Below are 19,621 nucleotides of genomic sequence, written 5' to 3' on the forward strand. Positions count from 1 at the left end.
TGCACGTGGGGATTGTTGCAGTAGAACATTCCACTGTAGCGCCCGGTACCTTAACGGGAAACCTTAAATGTTTGAGCACCCTCCATGAAACGTCAAACTACCCCACAGCTCGCCCAAAAGAAAATCTCTGGTGCCGCCACTGAGGGCTAAGCCCCGAATGTTTCGAGGTCCAGGAAATGCCCCTGATAGAGCCTGGTTTACAATACTAGTTTCATGTTGAAAGAAGCACGGTTTTTATATCTTTACATTAAAAGTTTCATCACACTACCATGTTAAATATAAGGCTATACATTATAAACATGTAATCCAATATGCCACAGTCTACACTAACATGTACACTTTGCATTCAAGTTTCAAGAGCAGACATTGGGATAAGGAATCACATGTTTTTAGTTTATTGCTCAATGTCTATCAATTGACTTGCACATTTAGTGGGAGCCCCTTAAAGTGATAGGTTTTAGCTCAAGTGGTAAAATATCTTAAGAGTCACATTATAAAGAGCGCCACTGGTAAAGGTCAAAGTAAAAAGTCCAACTCAAAAGCAAACACTGCATTGTTTTAAGAACCAGTGTGCCACATAAGCAGATATCTCACACTTTTGCAATAGTTTAAACTAGAACTATTTGGACATTTGTTTTTTGGTAGCTTACATCCACAAGCACTCATGCATTCACCATCCCACAATACAAGGTGAAGTAAAGACACAACCAAGTGGTAAAATAACGTATTTATTTCATTAAAAATATGTATTCATATTCATCCGAGGACACCAGCTGCACCTGTAAGAACAAACACATTAGTCACCAGGTTTAAGTTAATGTATAGAACAGCAAGAAACTGAGCACAGTACTCGCCTGCTATTGTCCCCACTTTGGACTGACACGCAACCATTTGGCATTTCTGTGAGCACTCGGGACCTGAGGTTTGAGAGGAGCAGCCTGAGGAGAGATGTAGGCCTGGGGTTCAGCCTGCCTCTGAGGGGCCACGTAGGCCCTGTTGGGAGCCTCGTAGGCCCTGTTGGGAGCCTCGTAGGCCTGGTTCGTTGCTTGCCGCTGAGGGGCTACGTAGGCCTTCTTGGGAGTCACGTAGGCCTTGTTGGGAGTCACGTAGGCCCTGTTGGGAGTCACGTAGGCCCTGTTGGGAGTCCTGTTGGGAATCTCGTAGGCCCTGTTGGGAGTCTGCTGCTGGGGAGCCACGTAGGCCTTGTTGGGAGCCACGTAGGCCTTGTTGGGAGTCTGCTGCTGGGGAGCATTGTAGGCCTTGTTGGGTGCCTCATAGGCCTGGTTCGTTGCTTGCCACTGAGGGGCCACGTAGGCCTTGTTGGGAGTCTGGTAGGCCTGCTGGGTCTTCCTGATACTCACTTTCTCCTGCCCAGGATTCTTCAGCCGTCTGATAGCATAGCCACCAAATTTATCAGGGATGATGTGGGTCTTGGTCGGGGCGAACTTCTTACCAGATGTTCCCTCTCTGGACGATTTGGAGTCGTAGCTCGTTGAGTAACTGCGAGGCTTGAAGATGGGACCATTTCCTACATTGGACTGAATAGAAGTGCCATAACTTGAGGCCATGGAAGTAGCCTTGTAGCTTCCTCTGGCATTTCCTGCATTCTCTGAAAAGAGTTTACTCTTGTATGGGTTCACAACCTTAGTCTGGCTGGGGTTTTTAAGAGTTGAGGGACGGGAAGGTTTATCCGTTTTAGACACAAGCTTAGCGCGAACACTGGAGGAAGTTTTGGTCCGTGCAGGGGCTTGGTTTGGCTCAGGAGCGCCGGCACCAAACAGGCTGGAAGACTTCCCTGTGTCTTTGTTGCTGCTCTTACTCAGAGAATCGCTACTGGCAATAGCAATAGAAAGGCCATGAAAACGCAGTTTAGGCACAAGATTCAAGTTGCTGCCCTGCACTAACCTGACTTTAGCTAAGCCACTTTTAGCTGGCTGTGAAACAGTTTGTGTGTAGCCACCAGTAGAAGGCCCCCGGCTAAAACTACTGCCCACAGCTGAAGGTATGTTTAAGTTTCTGCTCTGCACTGAGCCCTGTCTGAGTCCATTCTGGAGATAGTTGACACCAGCTTCCCGATTATTTTGCCTGAAGCCAACATATGTGTTGTTGTTCTGGCTCTGAGCTGCTAGAGAAAAAGAAACAATATTAAAGCCACAGCTATAGTCATTCACAGCACTTAAGTGAAATGTTGTGCTTAGCTCACCTTGTGAAGCCCACAAACAACGCACATGCTCTGCTTGAACCAAGACAATAAGGAAAATCCTGTACAGAAAAGATGTAAACATCAGAGAACGCAGACAGCTAACAACAATTAACTTTGCATATCTGCAGAAACTTACCCCAAATGAACTCCACAAGTCATATTTCTCTCTCTGTTCCAACACAGCCGTAAAGAACCAGTAGCCCTGAAGTGACTTGCTCTGCTTGTCTGAGCAGCAGAAAGGAGGCTTTATTGCAGCTTGCAGCCAATCAGGGCCTAATGAGCTGATTGTCTACAGGTGCTGCTGTGCAGTCAGGGTGGCTACTGAGTGCTGTTGATTTTCTGATTTTCTGTCACTTCTGAGTTCTTAAGTCCTGCGCAAAAAACTTTAGGGTAAAAGAGCAATATCTCAAACCCCTAAATGACCATATTGTATATCAGACTTTCTCAAAAAGGGTTACTTTCAGTTGTTCAAGAAACTTGTTTGTTTTTGTTGCATGTCTCAGGGTAAAATGAAGAAAGTGAAAACAGAAAACATTTGGGATTTATTGAAGCAATTGGAGAGCAAAAATATGTTTTTGCTTCACCCTGTTGTGACATTACATGTCACTTGTTAGACGCTTTTATCCAAAGCCACTTACATACTCAATACTGTGGACAATCCCCACAGGAGCAATGTGGGGTGAAGTGTCTCAGGGACACAACAACATGTTGACTGCATGTCAGACAAATTCAGCGCTTCTGTCAACTCTTTAGCTGAATTGCTGAGGGAGGCGCTCGTGAATTGTTGTTACAGAAACAGAGGGGTTTTAGGTTGCCATGAGGCTGTTGACGGTCTTATTATACATCCCTTGGTTGGTTTTGTGGCACATTTGTAACGCTGTAATTAATAATAATAATTAATAAAGGTCCATCTTCTTCTTCTTCTGTGCCAACTTAGGCAAGCACGTAGGCAAACCTGAGCGCACACAGGGTGGAGAGGTGGAGTGAGGTTGAGCGATGAGAAAGGGAGGGAGAGAGAGAGAGAGAGAGAGAGAGAGAGAGAAAGAGAGAGAGAGAGAGAGAGAGAGAGAGAGAGAGAGAGAGAGAGAGAGAGAGAGAGAGAGAGGAGAGAGAGATTGAGCGAGGCAGAGAGCGTGCATGCAGCGGTCTGCTTGCGCACAGAGCAGGAGTTTGTGAGAGAGCCGGCTTGAGAGTAATTTCTCTTCAAAATATAATTGATTGCCAGCCTCCCTTGTCCCTGGCTGGCTTGCTAGCTCGTTGGTAACGTAACTGATGTCTTCTAATGTGCCTGCATCTGGCGCTGAGTTGCCATATTCCTTTTAATTAACTACTTCCCGATATCTATTGTTGCAGATAAATATAAATGATAATAGCCTAACTAAACTAGCAAGCGTAAACTGACAGGCTGCTGTGCCGCATCTCACTCAAAAACCCACACGACTCCATCCATCCATCTTCTCCCGCTTATCCGTGGTCGGGTCTCGGAGGTAGCAGTTCCAGCAGAGAGCCCCAAACTTTCTTTTCCCTGGCCACATCAACCAGCTCTGACTGGGGGATCCCAAGGCGCTCCCAGGCCAGAGAAGAGATATAATCCCTCCATCTGGTTCTAGGTCTACCCCTTGGTCTCTTCCCAGCTGGACGTGCCTGGAACACCTCCCTAGGGAGGCGCCCAGGTGGCATCCTAACTAGGTGCCCGAACCACCTCAACTGGCTCCTTTCGACGCGAAGGAGGAGCGGTTCAACTCCGAGTCCCTCCCGGATGACCGAACTTCTCACCTTATCCCTAAGGGAGACGCCAGCCACCCTGCGGAGAAAACCCATCTCGGCCACTTGTACCCGCGATCTCGTTCTTTCGGTCATGACCCATCCTTCATGACCATAGGTGAGGGTAGGAACGAAAATGGCCCGGTAGACAGAGAGCTTTGCCTTCTGGCTCAGCTCCCTTTTCGTCACAACGGTGCGGTAAAGAGACTGCAGTACCGCTCCCGCTGCTCCGATTCTCCGACCCATCTCACGCTCCATTGTTCCCTCACTCGAGAACAAGACCCCGAGATACTTGAACTCCTTCACTTGGGGTAAGGACTCATTCCCTACTTGGAGTGGACAGTCCATCGGTTTCCTGCTGAGAACCATGGCCTCAGATTTGGAGGTGTTGATCCTCATCCCAGCCGCTTCACACTCGGTTGCGAACCGATCCAGTGAGTGCTGAAGGTCGCAGACCGATGAAGCCATCAGAACCACATCATCTGCAAAAAGCAGTGGTGCAATCCTTAGTCCACCGAACTGCAGACCCCCTCCCCCACGACTACGCCTCGAAATCCGATCCATGTATATTACAAACAGGATTGGTGACAAAGCGCAGCCCTGGCGGAGGCCAACCCTCACCTGAAATGGGTCCGACTTACTGCCGAGGACCCGGACACAGCTCTCGCTTTGGGAGTACAGAGATTGGATGGCCCTGAGTAGAGACCCCCTCACCCCATACTCCCGCAGCACCTCCCACAGTGACTCCCTGGGAACCCGGTCATACGCCTTCTCCAAGTCTACAAAACACATGTAGACTGGATAAGCATACTCCCAGGCCCCCTCCAGGATCCTTGCGAGAGTAAAAAGCTGATCCGTCGTTCCACGACCAGGACGGAATCCGCATTGTTCCTCCTCAATCTGAGGTTCGACAATCGGCCTGACCCTCCTTTCGAGTACCTTAGAGTAAACTTTCCCGGGGAGGCTGAGTAGTGTGATGCCTCGGTAATTGGCACACACCCTCTGATCCCCCTTTTTGAAAAGGGGAACCACCACTCCGGTCTGCCACTCCTTCGGTACTGTTTCCAACTTCCACGCAACGTTGATGAGACGTGTCAACCATGACAGTCCCTCAACACCCAGAGCCTTCAGCATTTCTGGGCGGATCTCATCCACCCCCGGGGCTTTGCCACTGTGAAGTTGTTTGACGACCTCAGTGACCTCCCCCCGGGAGATTGGTGTCGATCCCCCTTCATACTCCAGCTCTGCCTCTAACATAGAGGGCGGAGTTGTCGGGTTCAGGAGTTCCTCAAAGTGCTCCTTCCAACGCCCTAACACTCCATCAGTTGAGGTCAACAACATCCCATCCTTACTGTACACAGCTTGGATGGTTCCCTGCTTCCCCCTCCTGAGGTGTCGGACAGTTTTCCAGAACAAATTTGGTGCCGCCCGAAAGTCTTTTTCCATGTCTTCTCCGAACTTCTCCCACACCCGCTGCTTTGCCTCGGCCACGGCCACGGCCACGGCCTGATCTGAACCGGAGTGGTGGTTTGTTACTGGACTTCTGTGCTAGTCATGGATTGGCCATAACAAACACCATGTTCGAACATAAGGATGCTCATAAGTGTACGTGGTACCAGAGCACCCTAGGCAGAAGGTCCATGATCGATTTGGTTATCGTATCATCGGACCTGAGGCCGTATGTTTTGGACACTCGGGTAAAGAGAGGGGCGGAGTTGTCAACTGATCACCATCTGGTGGTGAGTTGGGTCGAGTGGCGGGGGAAGCCTCTGGATAGACCTGGTAAGCCCAAACGTGTAGTTCGGGTGAACTGGGAACGTCTGGAGGAGGCCCAAGTTCAGGAGGCCTTCAACTCACACCTCCGGCAGAGCTTTTCGGGCATTCCTGTGGAGGTTGGGGACATTGAACCAGAGTGGTCGGTGTTCAAAGCCTCTATTGCCGAAGCCGCGGCGGGGAGCTGTGGTCTCAAGGTCCTAGGTGCCTCAAGGGGCGGTAACCCTCGAACCTCCTGGTGGACACCGGTGGTCAGGGAAGCCGTCCGACTGAAGAAGGAGGCCTTCAGGGATTTGTTATCTCGGGGGACTCCCGAGGCAGTTGCAAGGTACCGACAGGCCCGAAGGGCAGCAGCCCACACGACTCAACCCAGCGAAAAACCAGTCTCGCGCGCAGCCTTTCATTCAGAATTTCATTCAGAATTTCATAGCAAAATAAAAAAATGATATTAAACTAATCTTTCAACATAGTTTAAAACAAAAATAAATATTAGGAGAAAGCCCTACAAATAACAATACACTTAATAATAAAACAATTACAATGTTGTATTCAGCCCTGATTAAAACAGCGAGCCAAAATCCTGGATGGGCGGACTCGGCCCCATGGGGCCCGCCCATGACGCCGGGTCTGGTATGAATGTTTTCTTGCTGTAAAAATCTCCTTTCTGTTTCCCCTTAAAAACGTGAGCAATGACTCCCATAACGTGAGTCTGAAAACAATGTGACTTCCGCCTGCAGTTTTTAAAATGTCAAAATAAAAGTCCCTAGATGATAGCATCTGAAAAAGGGAATCATAATATTTGAAGTGTCTTGCGTGCTGACGTAATTAAAAGCTATAACCACCAATACCTTCCCCCAAACATATTTTAAATGATATACGGATAGGAAAATGTATCAACTCATAACCCAGGTATGTTAATTTTTGTCAAAGGAGAGATTAGTTTCTACAATACATGTGCAATTTCTCCCCGTTACCTAAGACAAAAGCCTATAACCGAACATGCCAAATGTTTAAAGCAGGTCATGATACAATTTGCGGAGCGATTGAAATGCTCATATTCAGCGTTTTCTTCTGAACGGTTACTTACTGTTGTAAGTTTGATGTTGATTTGGAGAATGATATTAAAACCAAGAAAAATCCCAGCTTTATAGACAATGTTTTAGATTACAATTTTACATTATGAAAATGAGGCACTTTGGATGTGCAACTTACATATCAGGGACAGAGATATTGATAGAGCCCAGAATGTTTTTTCTGTAGCCCCGGACAATTCTCCCTGAAATATAATACAATAACCGTGCTTTACCTGAACCTCATCATGACACTACAGAGGACGGCAGGATTGTAATTTCCCGTGTTCAGTGAATGCAATTAGAATGTGAAAGATTATTCCAAGGCACACCTTCATATGACCACTATAGTTATAAAACAAAGAGAATAAATGAAAACAGTTATGAAATACTATGACAGTAAAACAAGAATACAGTTTAAAAGGAGAGTGATTAGTAAATATCCAAAAGGAAAATCTGTTTACAGTTCGGTTCTGGAGCATGCCCCCGGACCCCGCTAGAGGAGGTGAGGACCCCCCTAGAGGATGTTAGGACCACTCCCCACTTGTAAAAATAGCACTTTACCCCTGCTTACACCTATATGCCCTGAGCTGATTATCAAGCCTTCATTGTAACAGTCGTGGGTGTAGCTATTGTGTGTGTGCACGTGGGGATTGTTGCAGTAGAACATTCCACTGTAGCGCCCGGTACCTTAACGGGAAACCTTAAATGTTTGAGCACCCTCCATGAAACGTCAAACTACCCCACAGCTCACCCAAAAGAAAATCTCTGGCGCAGCCACTGTGGGTGAAGCCCCGAATGTTTCGAGGTCCAGGAAACACCCCTGATAGAGCCTGGTTTACAATACTAGTTTCATGTTGAAAGAAGCAAGGTTTTTATATCTCTACATTAAAAGTTTCATCAGACTACCATGTTATATATAATTCAATATATTATAAACATGTAATCCAATATGCCACAGTCTACACTAACATGTACACTTTGCATTCAAGTTTCAAGAGCAGACATTGGGATAAGGAATCACATGTTTTTAGTTTATTGCTCAATGTCTATCAATTGACTTGTATATTTAGTGGGAGCCCCTTAAAGTGATAGGTTTTAGCTCAAGTGGTAAAATATCTTAAGAGTCACATTATAAAGAGCGCCACTGGTAAAGGTCAAAGGAAAAAGTCCAACTCAAAAGTAAACACTGCATTGTTTTGAGAACCAGTGTGCCACATAAGCAGATATCTCACACTTTTGCAATAGTTTAAACTATAACTATTGGGACATTTGTTTTTTGCTAGCTTACATCCACAAGCACTCATGCATTCACCATCCCACAATACAAGGTGAAGTAAAGACACAACCAAGTGGTAAAATAACGTATTTATTTCATTTAAAATATGTATTTATATTCATCCGAGGACACCAGCTGCACCTGTAAGAACAAACACACATTAGTCACCAGGTTTAAGTTAATGTATAGAACAGCAAGAAAGTGAGCACAGTACTCACCTGCTATTGTCCCCACTTTGGACTGACACGCAACCATTTGGCATTTCTGTGAGCACTCGGGACCTGAGGTTTGAGAGGAGCAACCTGAGGAGAGATGTAGGCCTGGGGTTCAGCCTGCCGCTGAGGGGCTACGTAGGCCTTCTTGGGAGTCACGTAGGCCCTGTTGGGAGTCACGTAGGCCCTGTTGGGAGTCCTGTTGGGAGTCTCGTAGGCCTTGTTGGGAGTCTGCTGCTGGGGAGCCACGTAGGCCTTGTTGGGAGTCTGCTGCTGGGGAGCATTGTAGGCCTTGTTGGGTGCCTCATAGGCCTGGTTCGTTGCTTGCCACTGAGGGGCCACGTAGGCCTTGTTGGGAGTCTGGTAGGCCTGCTGGGTCTTCCTGATACTCACTTTCTCCTGCCCAGGATTCTTCAGCCGTCTGATAGCATAGCCACCAAATTTATTAGGGATGATGTGGGTCTTGGTCGGGGCGAACTTCTTACCAGATGTTCCCTCTCTGGACGATTTGGAGTCGTAGCTCGTTAAGTAACTGCGTGGCTTGAAGATGGGACCATTTCCTACATTGGACTGAATAGAAGTGCCATAACTTGAGGCCATGGAAGTAGCCTTGTAGCTTCCTCCGGCATTTCCTGCATTCTCTGAAAAGAGTTTACTCTTGTATGGGTTCACAACCTCAGTCTGGCTGGGGTTTTTAAGAGTTGAGGGACGGGAAGGTTTATCCGTTTTAGACACTAGCTTAGCGCGAACGCTGGAGGAAGTTTTGGTCCGTGCAGGGGCTTGGTTTGGCTCAGGAGCGCCGGCACCAAACAGGCTGGAAGACTTCCCTGTGTCTTTGTTGCTGCTCTTACTCAGAGAATCGCTACTGGCAATAGCAATAGAAAGGCCATGAAAACGCAGTTTAGGCACACCATTCAAGTTGCTGCCCTGCACTAACCTGACTTTAGCTAAGCCACTTTTAGCTGGCTGTGAAACAGTTTGTGTGTAGCCACCAGTAGAAGGCCCCCGGCTAAAACTACTGCCCACAGCTGAAGGTATGTTTAAGTTTCTGCTCTGTGCTGAGCCCTGTCTGAGTCGATTCTGGAGATAGTTGACACCAGCTTCCCGATTATTTTGCCTGAAGCCAACATATGTGTTGTTGTTCTGGCTCTGGGCTGCTAGAGAAAAAGAAACAATATTAAAGCCACAGCTATAGTCATTCACAGCACTTAAGTGAAATGTTGTGCTTAGCTCACCTTCTGAAGCCCACAAACAGCGCACATGCTCTGCTTGAACCAAGACAATAAGGAAAATCCTGTACAGAAAAGATGTAAACATCAGAGAACACAGACAGCTAACAACAATTAACTTTGCATATCTGCAGAAACTTACCCCAAATGAACTCCACAAGTCATATTTCTCTCTCTGTGTTCCAACACAGCAGTAACGAACCAGTCGCCCTGAAGTGACTTGCTCTGCTTGTCTGAGCAGCAGAAAGGAGGCTTTATTGCAGCTTGCAGCCAATCAGGGCCCAATGAGCTGATTGTCTACAGGTGCTGCTGTGCAGTCAGGGTGGCTACTGAGTGCTCTTGATTTTCTGATTTTCTGTCACCTCTGAGTTCTTAAGTCCTGCGCAAAAATCTGTATGGTAAAAGAGCAATATCTCAAACCCCTAAATGACCATATTGTATATCAGACTTTCTCACAAAGGGTTACTTTCAGTTGTTCAAGAAACTTGTTTGTTTTTGTTGCATGTCTCAGGGTAAAATGAAGAAAGTGAAAACAGAAAACATTTGGGATTTATTGAAGCAATTGGAGAGCAAAAATATGTTTTTGCCTCACCCTGTTGTTACATTACATGTCACTTGTTAGACGCTTTTATCCAAAGCAACTTACATACTCAATACTGTGGACAATCCCCACAGGAGCAATGTGGGGTGAAGTGTCTCAGGGACACAACAACATGTTGACTGCATGTCAGACAAATTCAACGCTTCTGTCAACTCTTTAGCTGAATTGCTGAGGGAGGCGCTCGTGAATTGCTGTTCCAGAAACAGAGGGGTTTTAGGTTGCCATGAGGCTGTTGACGGTCTTATTATACATCCGTTGGTTGGTTTTGTGGCACATTTGTAACGCTGTAATTAATAATAATAATAATTAATAAAGGTCCATCTTCTTCTTCTTCTGTGCCAACTTAGGCAAGCACGCAGGCAAACCTGAGCGCACACAGGGTGGAGAGGTGGAGTGAGGTTGAGCGATGAGAAAGGGAGAGAGAGAGAGAGAGAGAGAGAGAGAGAGAGAGAGAGAGAGAGAGAGAGAGAGAGGAGAGAGAGAGAGAGAGAGAGAGATTGAGCGAGGCAGAAAGCGTGCAGGCAGCGGTCTGCTTGCGCACAGAGCAGGAGTTTGTGAGAGAGCCGGCTTGAGAGTCAATTTCTCTTCAAAATATAATTGACTGCCAGCCTCCCTTGTCCCTGGCTGGCTTGCTAGCTCGTTGGTAACGTAACTGATGTCTTCTAATGTGCCTGCATCTGGCGCTGAGTTGCCATATTCCTTTTAATTAACTACTTCCCGATATCTATTGTTGCAGATAAATATAAATGATAATAGCCTAACTAAACTAGCAAGCGTAAACTGACAGGCTGCTGTGCCGCATCTCACTCAAAAACCCACACGACTCAACCCAGCGAAAAACCAGTCTCGCGCGCAGCCTTTCATTCAGAATTTCATTCAGAATTTCATAGCAAAATAAAAAAATGATATTAAACTAATCTTTCAACATAGTTTAAAAAAAAAATAAATATTAGGAGAAAGCCCTACAAATAACTACACTTAATAATAAAACAATTAAAATGTTGTATTCAGCCCTGATTAAAACAGCGAGCCAAAATCCTGGATGGGCGGACTCGGCCCCATGGGGCACGCCCATGACGCCGGGTCTGGTATGAATGTTTTCTTGCTGTAAAAATCTCCTTTCTGTTTCCCCTTAAAAACGTTAGCAATGACTCCCATAACGTGAGTCTGAAAACAACGTGACTTCCGCCTGCAGTTTTTAAAATGTCAAAATAAAAGTCCCTAGATGATAGCATCTGAAAAAGGGAATCATAATATTTGAAGTGTCTTGCGTGCTGACGTAATTAAAAGCTATAACCACCAATACCTTCCCCCAAACATATTTTAAATGATATACGGATAGGAAAATGTATCAACTCATAACCCAGGTATGTTGATTTTTGTCAAAGTAGAGATTAGTTTCTACAATAAATGTGACATTTCTCCGTTACCTTCAAAATAAAAGACAAAAGCCTATAACCGAACATGCCAAATGTTTAAAGCAGGTCATGATACAATTTGCGGAGCGATTACAATGCTCATATTCAGCGTTTTCTTCTGAAGGGTTACTTACTGTTGTAAGTTTGATGTTGATTTGGAGAATGACATTAAAACCAAGAAAAATCCCAGCTAGACAATGTTTTAGATTACAATTTTACATTATGAAAATGAGGCACTTTGGATGTGCAACTTACATATCAGGCACAGAGATATTGATAGAGCCCAGAATGTTTTTTCTGTTGCCCCGGACAATTCTCCCTGAAATATAATACAATAACCGTGCTTTACCTGAACCTCATCATGACACTACAGAGGACGGCAGGATTGTAATTTCCCGTGTTCAGTGAATGCAATTAGTATGTGAAAGATTATTCCAAGGCACACCTTCATATGACCACTATAGTTATAAAACAAAGAGAATAAATGAAAACAGTTATGAAATACTATGACAGTAAAACAAGAATACAGTTTAAAAGGAGAGTGATTAGTAAATATCCAAAAGGAAAATCTGTTTACAGTTCGGTTCGGTCTCCTCTAGGGACCCCACTAGAGGAGGTGAGGACCCCCTTAGAGGATGTTAGGTCCACTCCCCACTTGTAAAAATAGCACTTTACCCCTGCTTACACCTATATGCCCTGAGCTGATTATCAAGCCTCCATTGTAACAGTCGTGGGTGTAGCTACTGTGTGTGTGCACGTGGGGATTGTTGCAGTAGAACATTCCACTGTAGCGCCCGGTACCTTAACGGGAAACCTTAAATGTTTGAGCACCCTCCATGAAACGTCAAACTACCCCACAGCTCGCCCAAAAGAAAATCTCTGGTGCCGCCACTGAGGGCTAAGCCCCGAATGTTTCGAGGTCCAGGTAACGCCCCTGGTTTACAATACTAGTTTCATGTTGAAAGAAGCAAGGTTTTTATATCTTTACATTAAAAGTTTCATCAGACTACCATGTTAAATATAAGGCTATACATTATAAACATGTAATCAAATATGCCCACAGTCTACACTAACATGTACACTTTGCATTCAAGTTTCAAGAGCAGACATTGGGATAAGGAATCACATGTTTTTAGTTTATTGCTCAATGTCTATCAATTGACTTGCACATTTAGTGGGAGCCCCTTAAAGTGATAGGTTTTAGCTCAAGTGGTAAAATATCTTAAGAGTCACATTATAAAGAGCGCCACTGGTAAAGGTCAAAGTAAAAAGTCCAACTCAAAAGCAAACACTGCATTGTTTTAAGAACCAGTGTGCCACATAAGCAGATATCTCACACTTTCGCAATAGTTTAAACTAGAACTATTTGGACATTTGTTTTTTGGTAGCTTACATCCACAAGCACTCATGCATTCACCATCCCACAATACAAGGTGAAGTAAAGACACAACCAAGTGGTAAAATAACATATTTATTTCATTAAAAATATGTATTCATATTCATCCGAGGACACCAGCTGCACCTGTAAGAACAAACACATTAGTCACCAGGTTTAAGTTAATGTATAGAACAGCAAGAAACTGAGCACAGTACTCGCCTGCTATTGTCCCCACTTTGGACTGACACGCAACCATTTGGCATTTCTGTGAGCACTCGGGACCTGAGGTTTGAGAGGAGCAGCCTGAGGATAGATGTAGGCCTGGGGTTCAGCCTGCCTCTGAGGGGCCACGTAGGCCCTGTTGGGAGCCTCGTAGGCCTGGTTCGTTGCTTGCCGCTGAGGGGCTACGTAGGCCTTCTTGGGAGTCACGTAGGCCTTGTTGGGAGTCACGTAGGCCCTGTTGGGAGTCCTGTTGGGAATCTCGTAGGCCCTGTTGGGAGTCTGCTGCTGGGGAGCCACGTAGGCCTTGTTGGGAGCCTCGTAGGCCTTGTTGGGAGTCTGCTGCTGGGGAGCATTGTAGGCCTTGTTGGGTGCCTCGTAGGCCTGGTTCGTTGCTTGCCACTGAGGGGCCACGTAGGCCTTGTTGGGAGTCTGGTAGGCCTGCTGGGTCTTCCTGATACTCACTTTCTCCTGCCCAGGATTCTTCAGCCGTCTGATAGCATAGCCACCAAATTTATCAGGGATGATGTGGGTCTTGGTCGGGGCGAACTTCTTACCAGATGTTCCCTCTCTGGACGATTTGGAGTCGTAGCTCGTTGAGTAACTGCGAGGCTTGAAGATGGGACCATTTCCTACATTGGACTGAATAGAAGTGCCATAACTTGAGGCCATGGAAGTAGCCTTGTAGCTTCCTCGGGCATTTCCTGCATTCTCTGAAAAGAGTTTACTCTTGTATGGGTTCACAACCTTAGTCTGGCTGGGGTTTTTAAGAGTTGAGGGACGGGAAGGTTTATCCGTTTTAGACACAAGCTTAGCACGAACACTGGAGGAAGTTTTGGTCCGTGCAGGGGCTTGGTTTGGCTCAGGAGCGCCGGCACCAAACAGGCTGGAAGACTTCCCCGTGTCTTTGTTGCTGCTCTTACTCAGAGAATCGCTACTGGCAATAGCAATAGAAAGGCCATGAAAACGCAGTTTAGGCACAAGATTCAAGTCGCTGCCCTGCACTAACCTGACTTTAGCTAAGCCACTTTTAGCTGGCTGTGAAACAGTTTGTGTGTAGCCACCAGTAGAAGGCCCCCGGCTAAAACTACTGCCCACAGCTGAAGGTATGTTTAAGTTTCTGCTCTGCGCTGAGCCCTGTCTGAGTCGATTCTGGAGATAGTTAACACCAGCTTCCCGATTATTTTGCCTGAAGCCAACATGTGTGTTGTTGTTCTGGCTCTGGGCTGCTAGAGAAAAAGAAACAATATTAAAGCCACAGCTATAGTCATTCACAGCACTTAAGTGAAATGTTGTGCTTTGCTCACCTTCTGAAGCCCACAAACAGCACACATGCTCTGCTTGAACCAAGACAATAAGGAAAATCCTGTACAGAAAAGATGTAAACATCAGAGAACGCAGACAGCTAACAACAATTAACTTTGCATATCTGCAGAAACTTACCCCAAATGAACTCCACAAGTCATATTTCTCTCTCTGTTCCAACACAGCAGTAAAGAACCAATAGCCCTGAAGTGACTTGCTCTGCTTGTCTGAGCAGCAGAAAGGAGGCTTTATTGCAGCTTGCAGCCAATCAGGGCCTAATGAGCTGATTGTCTACAGGTGCTGCTGTGCTGTCAGGGTGGGTACTGAGTGCTCTTAATTTTCTGATTTTCTGTCACCTCTGAGTTCTTAAGTCCTACGCAAAAAACTGTATGGTAAAAGAGCAATATCTCAAACCCCTAAATGACCATATTGTATATCAGACTTTCTCACAAAGGGTTACTTTCAGTTGTTCAAGAAACTTGTTTGTTTTTGTTGCATGTCTCAGGGTAAAATGAAGAAAGTGAAAACAGAAAACATTTGGGATTTATTGAAGCAATTGGAGAGCAAAAATATATTTTTGCTTCACCCTGTTGTTACATTACATGTCACTTGTTAGACGCTTTTATCCAAAGCAACTTACATACTCAATACTGTGGACAATCCCCACAGGAGCAATGTGGGGTGAAGTGTCTCAGGGACACAACAACATGTTGACTGCATGTCAGACAAATTCAGCGCTTCTGTCAACTCTTTAGCTGAATTGCTGAGGGTGGCGCTCGTGAATTGTTGTTCCAGAAACAGAGGGGTTTTAGGTTGCCATGAGGCTGTTGACCGCCTTATTATACATCCCTTGGTTGGTTTTGTGGCACATTTGTAACGCTGTAATTAATAATAATAATTAATAAAGGTCCATCTTCTTCTTCTTCTGTGCCAACTTAGGCAAGCACGCAGGCAAACCTGAGCGCACACAGGGTGGAGAGGTGGAGTCAGGTTGAGCGATGAGAAAGGGAGAGAGAGAGAGAGAGAGAGAGAGAGAGAGAGAGAGAGAGAGAGAGAGAGAGAGAGAGAGAGAGATTGAGCGAGGCAGAGAGCGTGCAGGCAGCGGTCTGCTTGCGCACAGAGCAGGAGTTTGTGAGAGAGCCGGCTTGAGAGTCATTTCTCTTCAAAAATATAATTGATTGCCAGCCTCCCTTGTCCCTGGCTGGCTTGCTAGCTCGTTGGTAACGTAACTGATGTCTTCTAATGTGCCTGCATCTGGCGCTGAGTTGCCATATTCCTTTTAATTAACTACTTCCCGATATCTATTGTTGCAGATAAATATAAATGATAATAGCCTAACTAAACTAGCAAGCGTAAACTGACAGGCTGCTGTGCCGCATCTCACTCAAAAACCCACACGACTCAACCCAGCGAAAAACCAGTCTCGTGCGCAGCCTTTCATTCAGAATTTCATTCAGAATTTCATAGCAAAATAAAAAAATGATATTAAACTAATCTTTCAACATAGTTTAAAACAAAAATAAATATTAGGAGAAAGCCCTACAAATAACTACACTTAATAATAAAACAATTAAAATGTTGTATTCAGCCCTGATTAAAACAGCGAGCAAAATCCTTGATGGGCGGACTCGGCCCCATGGGGCCCGCCCATGACGCCGGGTCTGGTATGAATGTTTTCTTGCTGTAAAAATCTCCTTTCTGTTTCCCCTTAAAAACGTTAGCAATGACTCCCATAAGGTGAGTCTGAAAACAACGTGACTTCCGCCTGCAGTTTTTAAAATGTCAAAATAAAAGTCCCTAGATGATAGCATCTGAAAAAGGGAATCATAATATTTGAAGTGTCTTGCGTGCTGACGTAATTAAAAGCTATAACCACCAATACCTTCCCCCAAACATATTTTAAATGATATACGGATAGGAAAATGTATCAACTCATAACCCAGGTATGTTGATTTTTGTCAAAGTAGAGATTAGTTTCTACAATAAATGTGCCATTTCTCCGTTACCTTCAAAATAAAAGACAAAAGCCTATAACCGAACATGCCAAATGTTTAAAGCAGGTCATGATACAATTTGCGGAGCGATTACAATGCTCATATTCAGCGTTTTCTTCTGAAGGGTTACTTACTGTTGTAAGTTTGATGTTGATTTGGAGAATGACATTAAAACCAAGAAAAATCCCAGCTAGACAATGTTTTAGATTACAATTTTACATTATGAAAATGAGGCACTTTGGATGTGCAACTTACATATCAGGCACAGAGATATTGATAGAGCCCAGAATGTTTTTTCTGTTGCCCCGGACAATTCTCCCTGAAATATAATACAATAACCGTGCTTTACCTGAACCTCATCATGACACTACAGAGGACGGCAGGATTGTAATTTCCCGTGTTCAGTGAATGCAATTAGTATGTGAAAGATTATTCCAAGGCACACCTTCATATGACCACTATAGTTATAAAACAAAGAGAATAAATGAAAACAGTTATGAAATACTATGACAGTAAAACAAGAATACAGTTTAAAAGGAGAGTGATTAGTAAATATCCAAAAGGAAAATCTGTTTACAGTTCGGTTCGGTCTCCTCTAGGGACCCCACTAGAGGAGGTGAGGACCCCCTTAGAGGATGTTAGGTCCACTCCCCACTTGTAAAAATAGCACTTTACCCCTGCTTACACCTATATGCCCTGAGCTGATTATCAAGCCTCCATTGTAACAGTCGTGGGTGTAGCTACTGTGTGTGTGCACGTGGGGATTGTTGCAGTAGAACATTCCACTGTAGCGCCCGGTACCTTAACGGGAAACCTTAAATGTTTGAGCACCCTCCATGAAACGTCAAACTACCCCACAGCTCGCCCAAAAGAAAATCTCTGGTGCCGCCACTGAGGGCTAAGCCCCGAATGTTTCGAGGTCCAGGTAACGCCCCTGGTTTACAATACTAGTTTCATGTTGAAAGAAGCAAGGTTTTTATATCTTTACATTAAAAGTTTCATCAGACTACCATGTTAAATATAAGGCTATACATTATAAACATGTAATCAAATATGCCCACAGTCTACACTAACATGTACACTTTGCATTCAAGTTTCAAGAGCAGACATTGGGATAAGGAATCACATGTTTTTAGTTTATTGCTCAATGTCTATCAATTGACTTGCACATTTAGTGGGAGCCCCTTAAAGTGATAGGTTTTAGCTCAAGTGGTAAAATATCTTAAGAGTCACATTATAAAGAGCGCCACTGGTAAAGGTCAAAGTAAAAAGTCCAACTCAAAAGCAAACACTGCATTGTTTTAAGAACCAGTGTGCCACATAAGCAGATATCTCACACTTTCGCAATAGTTTAAACTAGAACTATTTGGACATTTGTTTTTTGGTAGCTTACATCCACAAGCACTCATGCATTCACCATCCCACAATACAAGGTGAAGTAAAGACACAACCAAGTGGTAAAATAACATATTTATTTCATTAAAAATATGTATTCATATTCATCCGAGGACACCAGCTGCACCTGTAAGAACAAACACATTAGTCACCAGGTTTAAGTTAATGTATAGAACAGCAAGAAACTGAGCACAGTACTCGCCTGCTATTGTCCCCACTTTGGACTGACACGCAACCATTTGGCATTTCTGTGAGCACTCGGGACCTGAGGTTTGAGAGGAGCAGCCTGAGGATAGATGTAGGCCTGGGGTTCAGCCTGCCTCTGAGGGGCCACGTAGGCCCTGTTGGGAGCCTCGTAGGCCTGGTTCGTTGCTTGCCGCTGAGGGGCTACGTAGGCCTTCTTGGGAGTCACGTAGGCCTTGTTGGAGTCACGTAGGCCCTGTTGGGAGTCCTGTTGGGAATCTCGTAGGCCCTGTTGGGAGTCTGCTGCTGGGGAGCCACGTAGGCCTTGTTGGGAGCCTCGTAGGCCTTGTTGGGAGTCTGCTGCTGGGGAGCATTGTAGGCCTTGTTGGGTGCCTCGTAGGCCTGGTTCGTTGCTTGCCACTGAGGGGCCACGTAGGCCTTGTTGGGAGTCTGGTAGGCCTGCTGGGTCTTCCTGATACTCACTTTCTCCTGCCCAGGATTCTTCAGCCGTCTGATAGCATAGCCACCAAATTTATCAGGGATGATGTGGGTCTTGGTCGGGGCGAACTTCTTACCAGATGTTCCCTCTCTGGACGATTTGGAGTCGTAGCTCGTTGAGTAACTGCGAGGCTTGAAGATGGGACCATTTCCTACATTGGACTGAATAGAAGTGCCATAACTTGAGGCCATGGAAGTAGCCTTGTAGCTTCCTCGGGCATTTCCTGCATTCTCTGAAAGAGTTTACTCTTGTATGGGTTCACAACCTTAGTCTGGCTGGGGTTTTTAAGAGTTGAGGGACGGGAAGGTTTATCCGTTTTAGACACAAGCTTAGCACGAACACTGGAGGAAGTTTTGGTCCGTGCAGGGGCTTGGTTTGGCTCAGGAGCGCCGGCACCAAACAGGCTGGAAGACTTCCCCGTGTCTTTGTTGCTGCTCTTACTCAGAGAATCGCTACTGGCAATAGCAATAGAAAGGCCATGAAAACGCAGTTTAGGCACAAGATTCAAGTCGCTGCCCTGCACTAACCTGACTTTAGCTAAGCCACTTTTAGCTGGCTGTGAAACAGTTTGTGTGTAGCCACCAGTAGAAGGCCCCCGGCTAAAACTACTGCCCACAGCTGAAGGTATGTTTAAGTTTCTGCTCTGCGCTTGAGCCCTGTCTGAGTCGATTCTGGAGATAGTTAACACCAGCTTCCCGATTATTTTGCCTGAAGCCAACATGTGTGTTGTTGTTCTGGCTCTGGGCTGCTAGAGAAAAAGAAACAATATTAAAGCCACAGCTATAGTCATTCACAGCACTTAAGTGAAATGTTGTGCTTTGCTCACCTTCTGAAGCCCACAAACAGCACACATGCTCTGCTTGAACCAAGACAATAAGGAAAATCCTGTACAGAAAAGATGTAAACATCAGAGAACGCAGACAGCTAACAACAATTAACTTTGCATATCTGCAGAAACTTACCCCCAAATGAACTCCACAAGTCATATTTCTCTCTCTGTTCCAACACAGCAGTAAAGAACCAATAGCCCTGAAGTGACTTGCTCTGCTTGTCTGAGCAGCAGAAAGGAGGCTTTATTGCAGCTTGCAGCCAATCAGGG

General features: G+C 45.3%; 1 protein-coding gene and 3 long non-coding RNA genes across 5 annotated transcripts; 1 reads left to right on the forward strand and 3 right to left on the reverse strand.

Moving 5' to 3' along the window:
- Positions 1-473: 473 nt before the first annotated feature.
- LOC307021014 lies at positions 474-990 on the reverse strand. Its single transcript, XR_013803061.1, has 2 exons — positions 855-990; positions 474-779 (listed from the first exon to the last, which is right to left on the reverse strand). It is a non-coding gene; the product is annotated as an uncharacterized lncRNA (long non-coding RNA).
- Positions 991-8,417: 7,427 nt separating this feature from the next.
- On the forward strand, positions 8,418-8,733 carry LOC307021011. Its single transcript, XR_013803058.1, has 2 exons — positions 8,418-8,518; positions 8,555-8,733. It is a non-coding gene; the product is annotated as an uncharacterized lncRNA (long non-coding RNA).
- A 4,413-nt stretch (positions 8,734-13,146) lies between these two features.
- Positions 13,147-14,668, reverse strand: LOC307021007 (uncharacterized protein). Of its 2 annotated transcripts, none has more exons than XM_079652713.1 (3): positions 14,590-14,668; positions 14,454-14,512; positions 13,147-14,375 (listed from the first exon to the last, which is right to left on the reverse strand). In XM_079652713.1, the coding sequence occupies exons 1-3, from the start codon at positions 14,610-14,612 to the stop codon at positions 13,150-13,152; spliced, it is 1,308 nt and encodes a 435-aa protein (XP_079508839.1). In that variant the 5' UTR covers positions 14,613-14,668; the 3' UTR covers positions 13,147-13,149. The 2 variants fall into 2 exon arrangements, with proteins under 2 accessions (XP_079508839.1, XP_079508840.1); XM_079652714.1 differs by having other exon boundaries at positions 13,147-14,372; positions 14,590-14,664.
- Positions 14,669-17,903: 3,235 nt separating this feature from the next.
- On the reverse strand, positions 17,904-18,256 carry LOC307021015. Its single transcript, XR_013803062.1, has 2 exons — positions 18,043-18,256; positions 17,904-17,967 (listed from the first exon to the last, which is right to left on the reverse strand). It is a non-coding gene; the product is annotated as an uncharacterized lncRNA (long non-coding RNA).
- Positions 18,257-19,621: the final 1,365 nt, after the last annotated feature.

This window comes from Notothenia rossii, assembly GCF_949606895.1.
Source record: "Notothenia rossii genome assembly, chromosome: 10".
Classification (NCBI taxonomy): Eukaryota; Metazoa; Chordata; class Actinopteri; order Perciformes; family Nototheniidae; genus Notothenia; species Notothenia rossii.

What these genes read in the sequence shown, in the direction of transcription:
- LOC307021007 (XM_079652713.1), bottom strand. Translation starts at nt 14,612, where the DNA reads ATGACTTGTGGAGTTCATTTGGG. An exon ending in ACTTGTGGAGTTCATTTGGG is followed by an intron (nt 14,513 to 14,589) that starts GTAAGTTTCTGC and finishes TTTTCTGTACAG; the next exon opens with GATTTTCCTTATTGTCTTGG. An exon ending in CTGTTTGTGGGCTTCAGAAG is followed by an intron (nt 14,376 to 14,453) that starts GTGAGCAAAGCA and finishes CTTTTTCTCTAG; the next exon opens with CAGCCCAGAGCCAGAACAAC.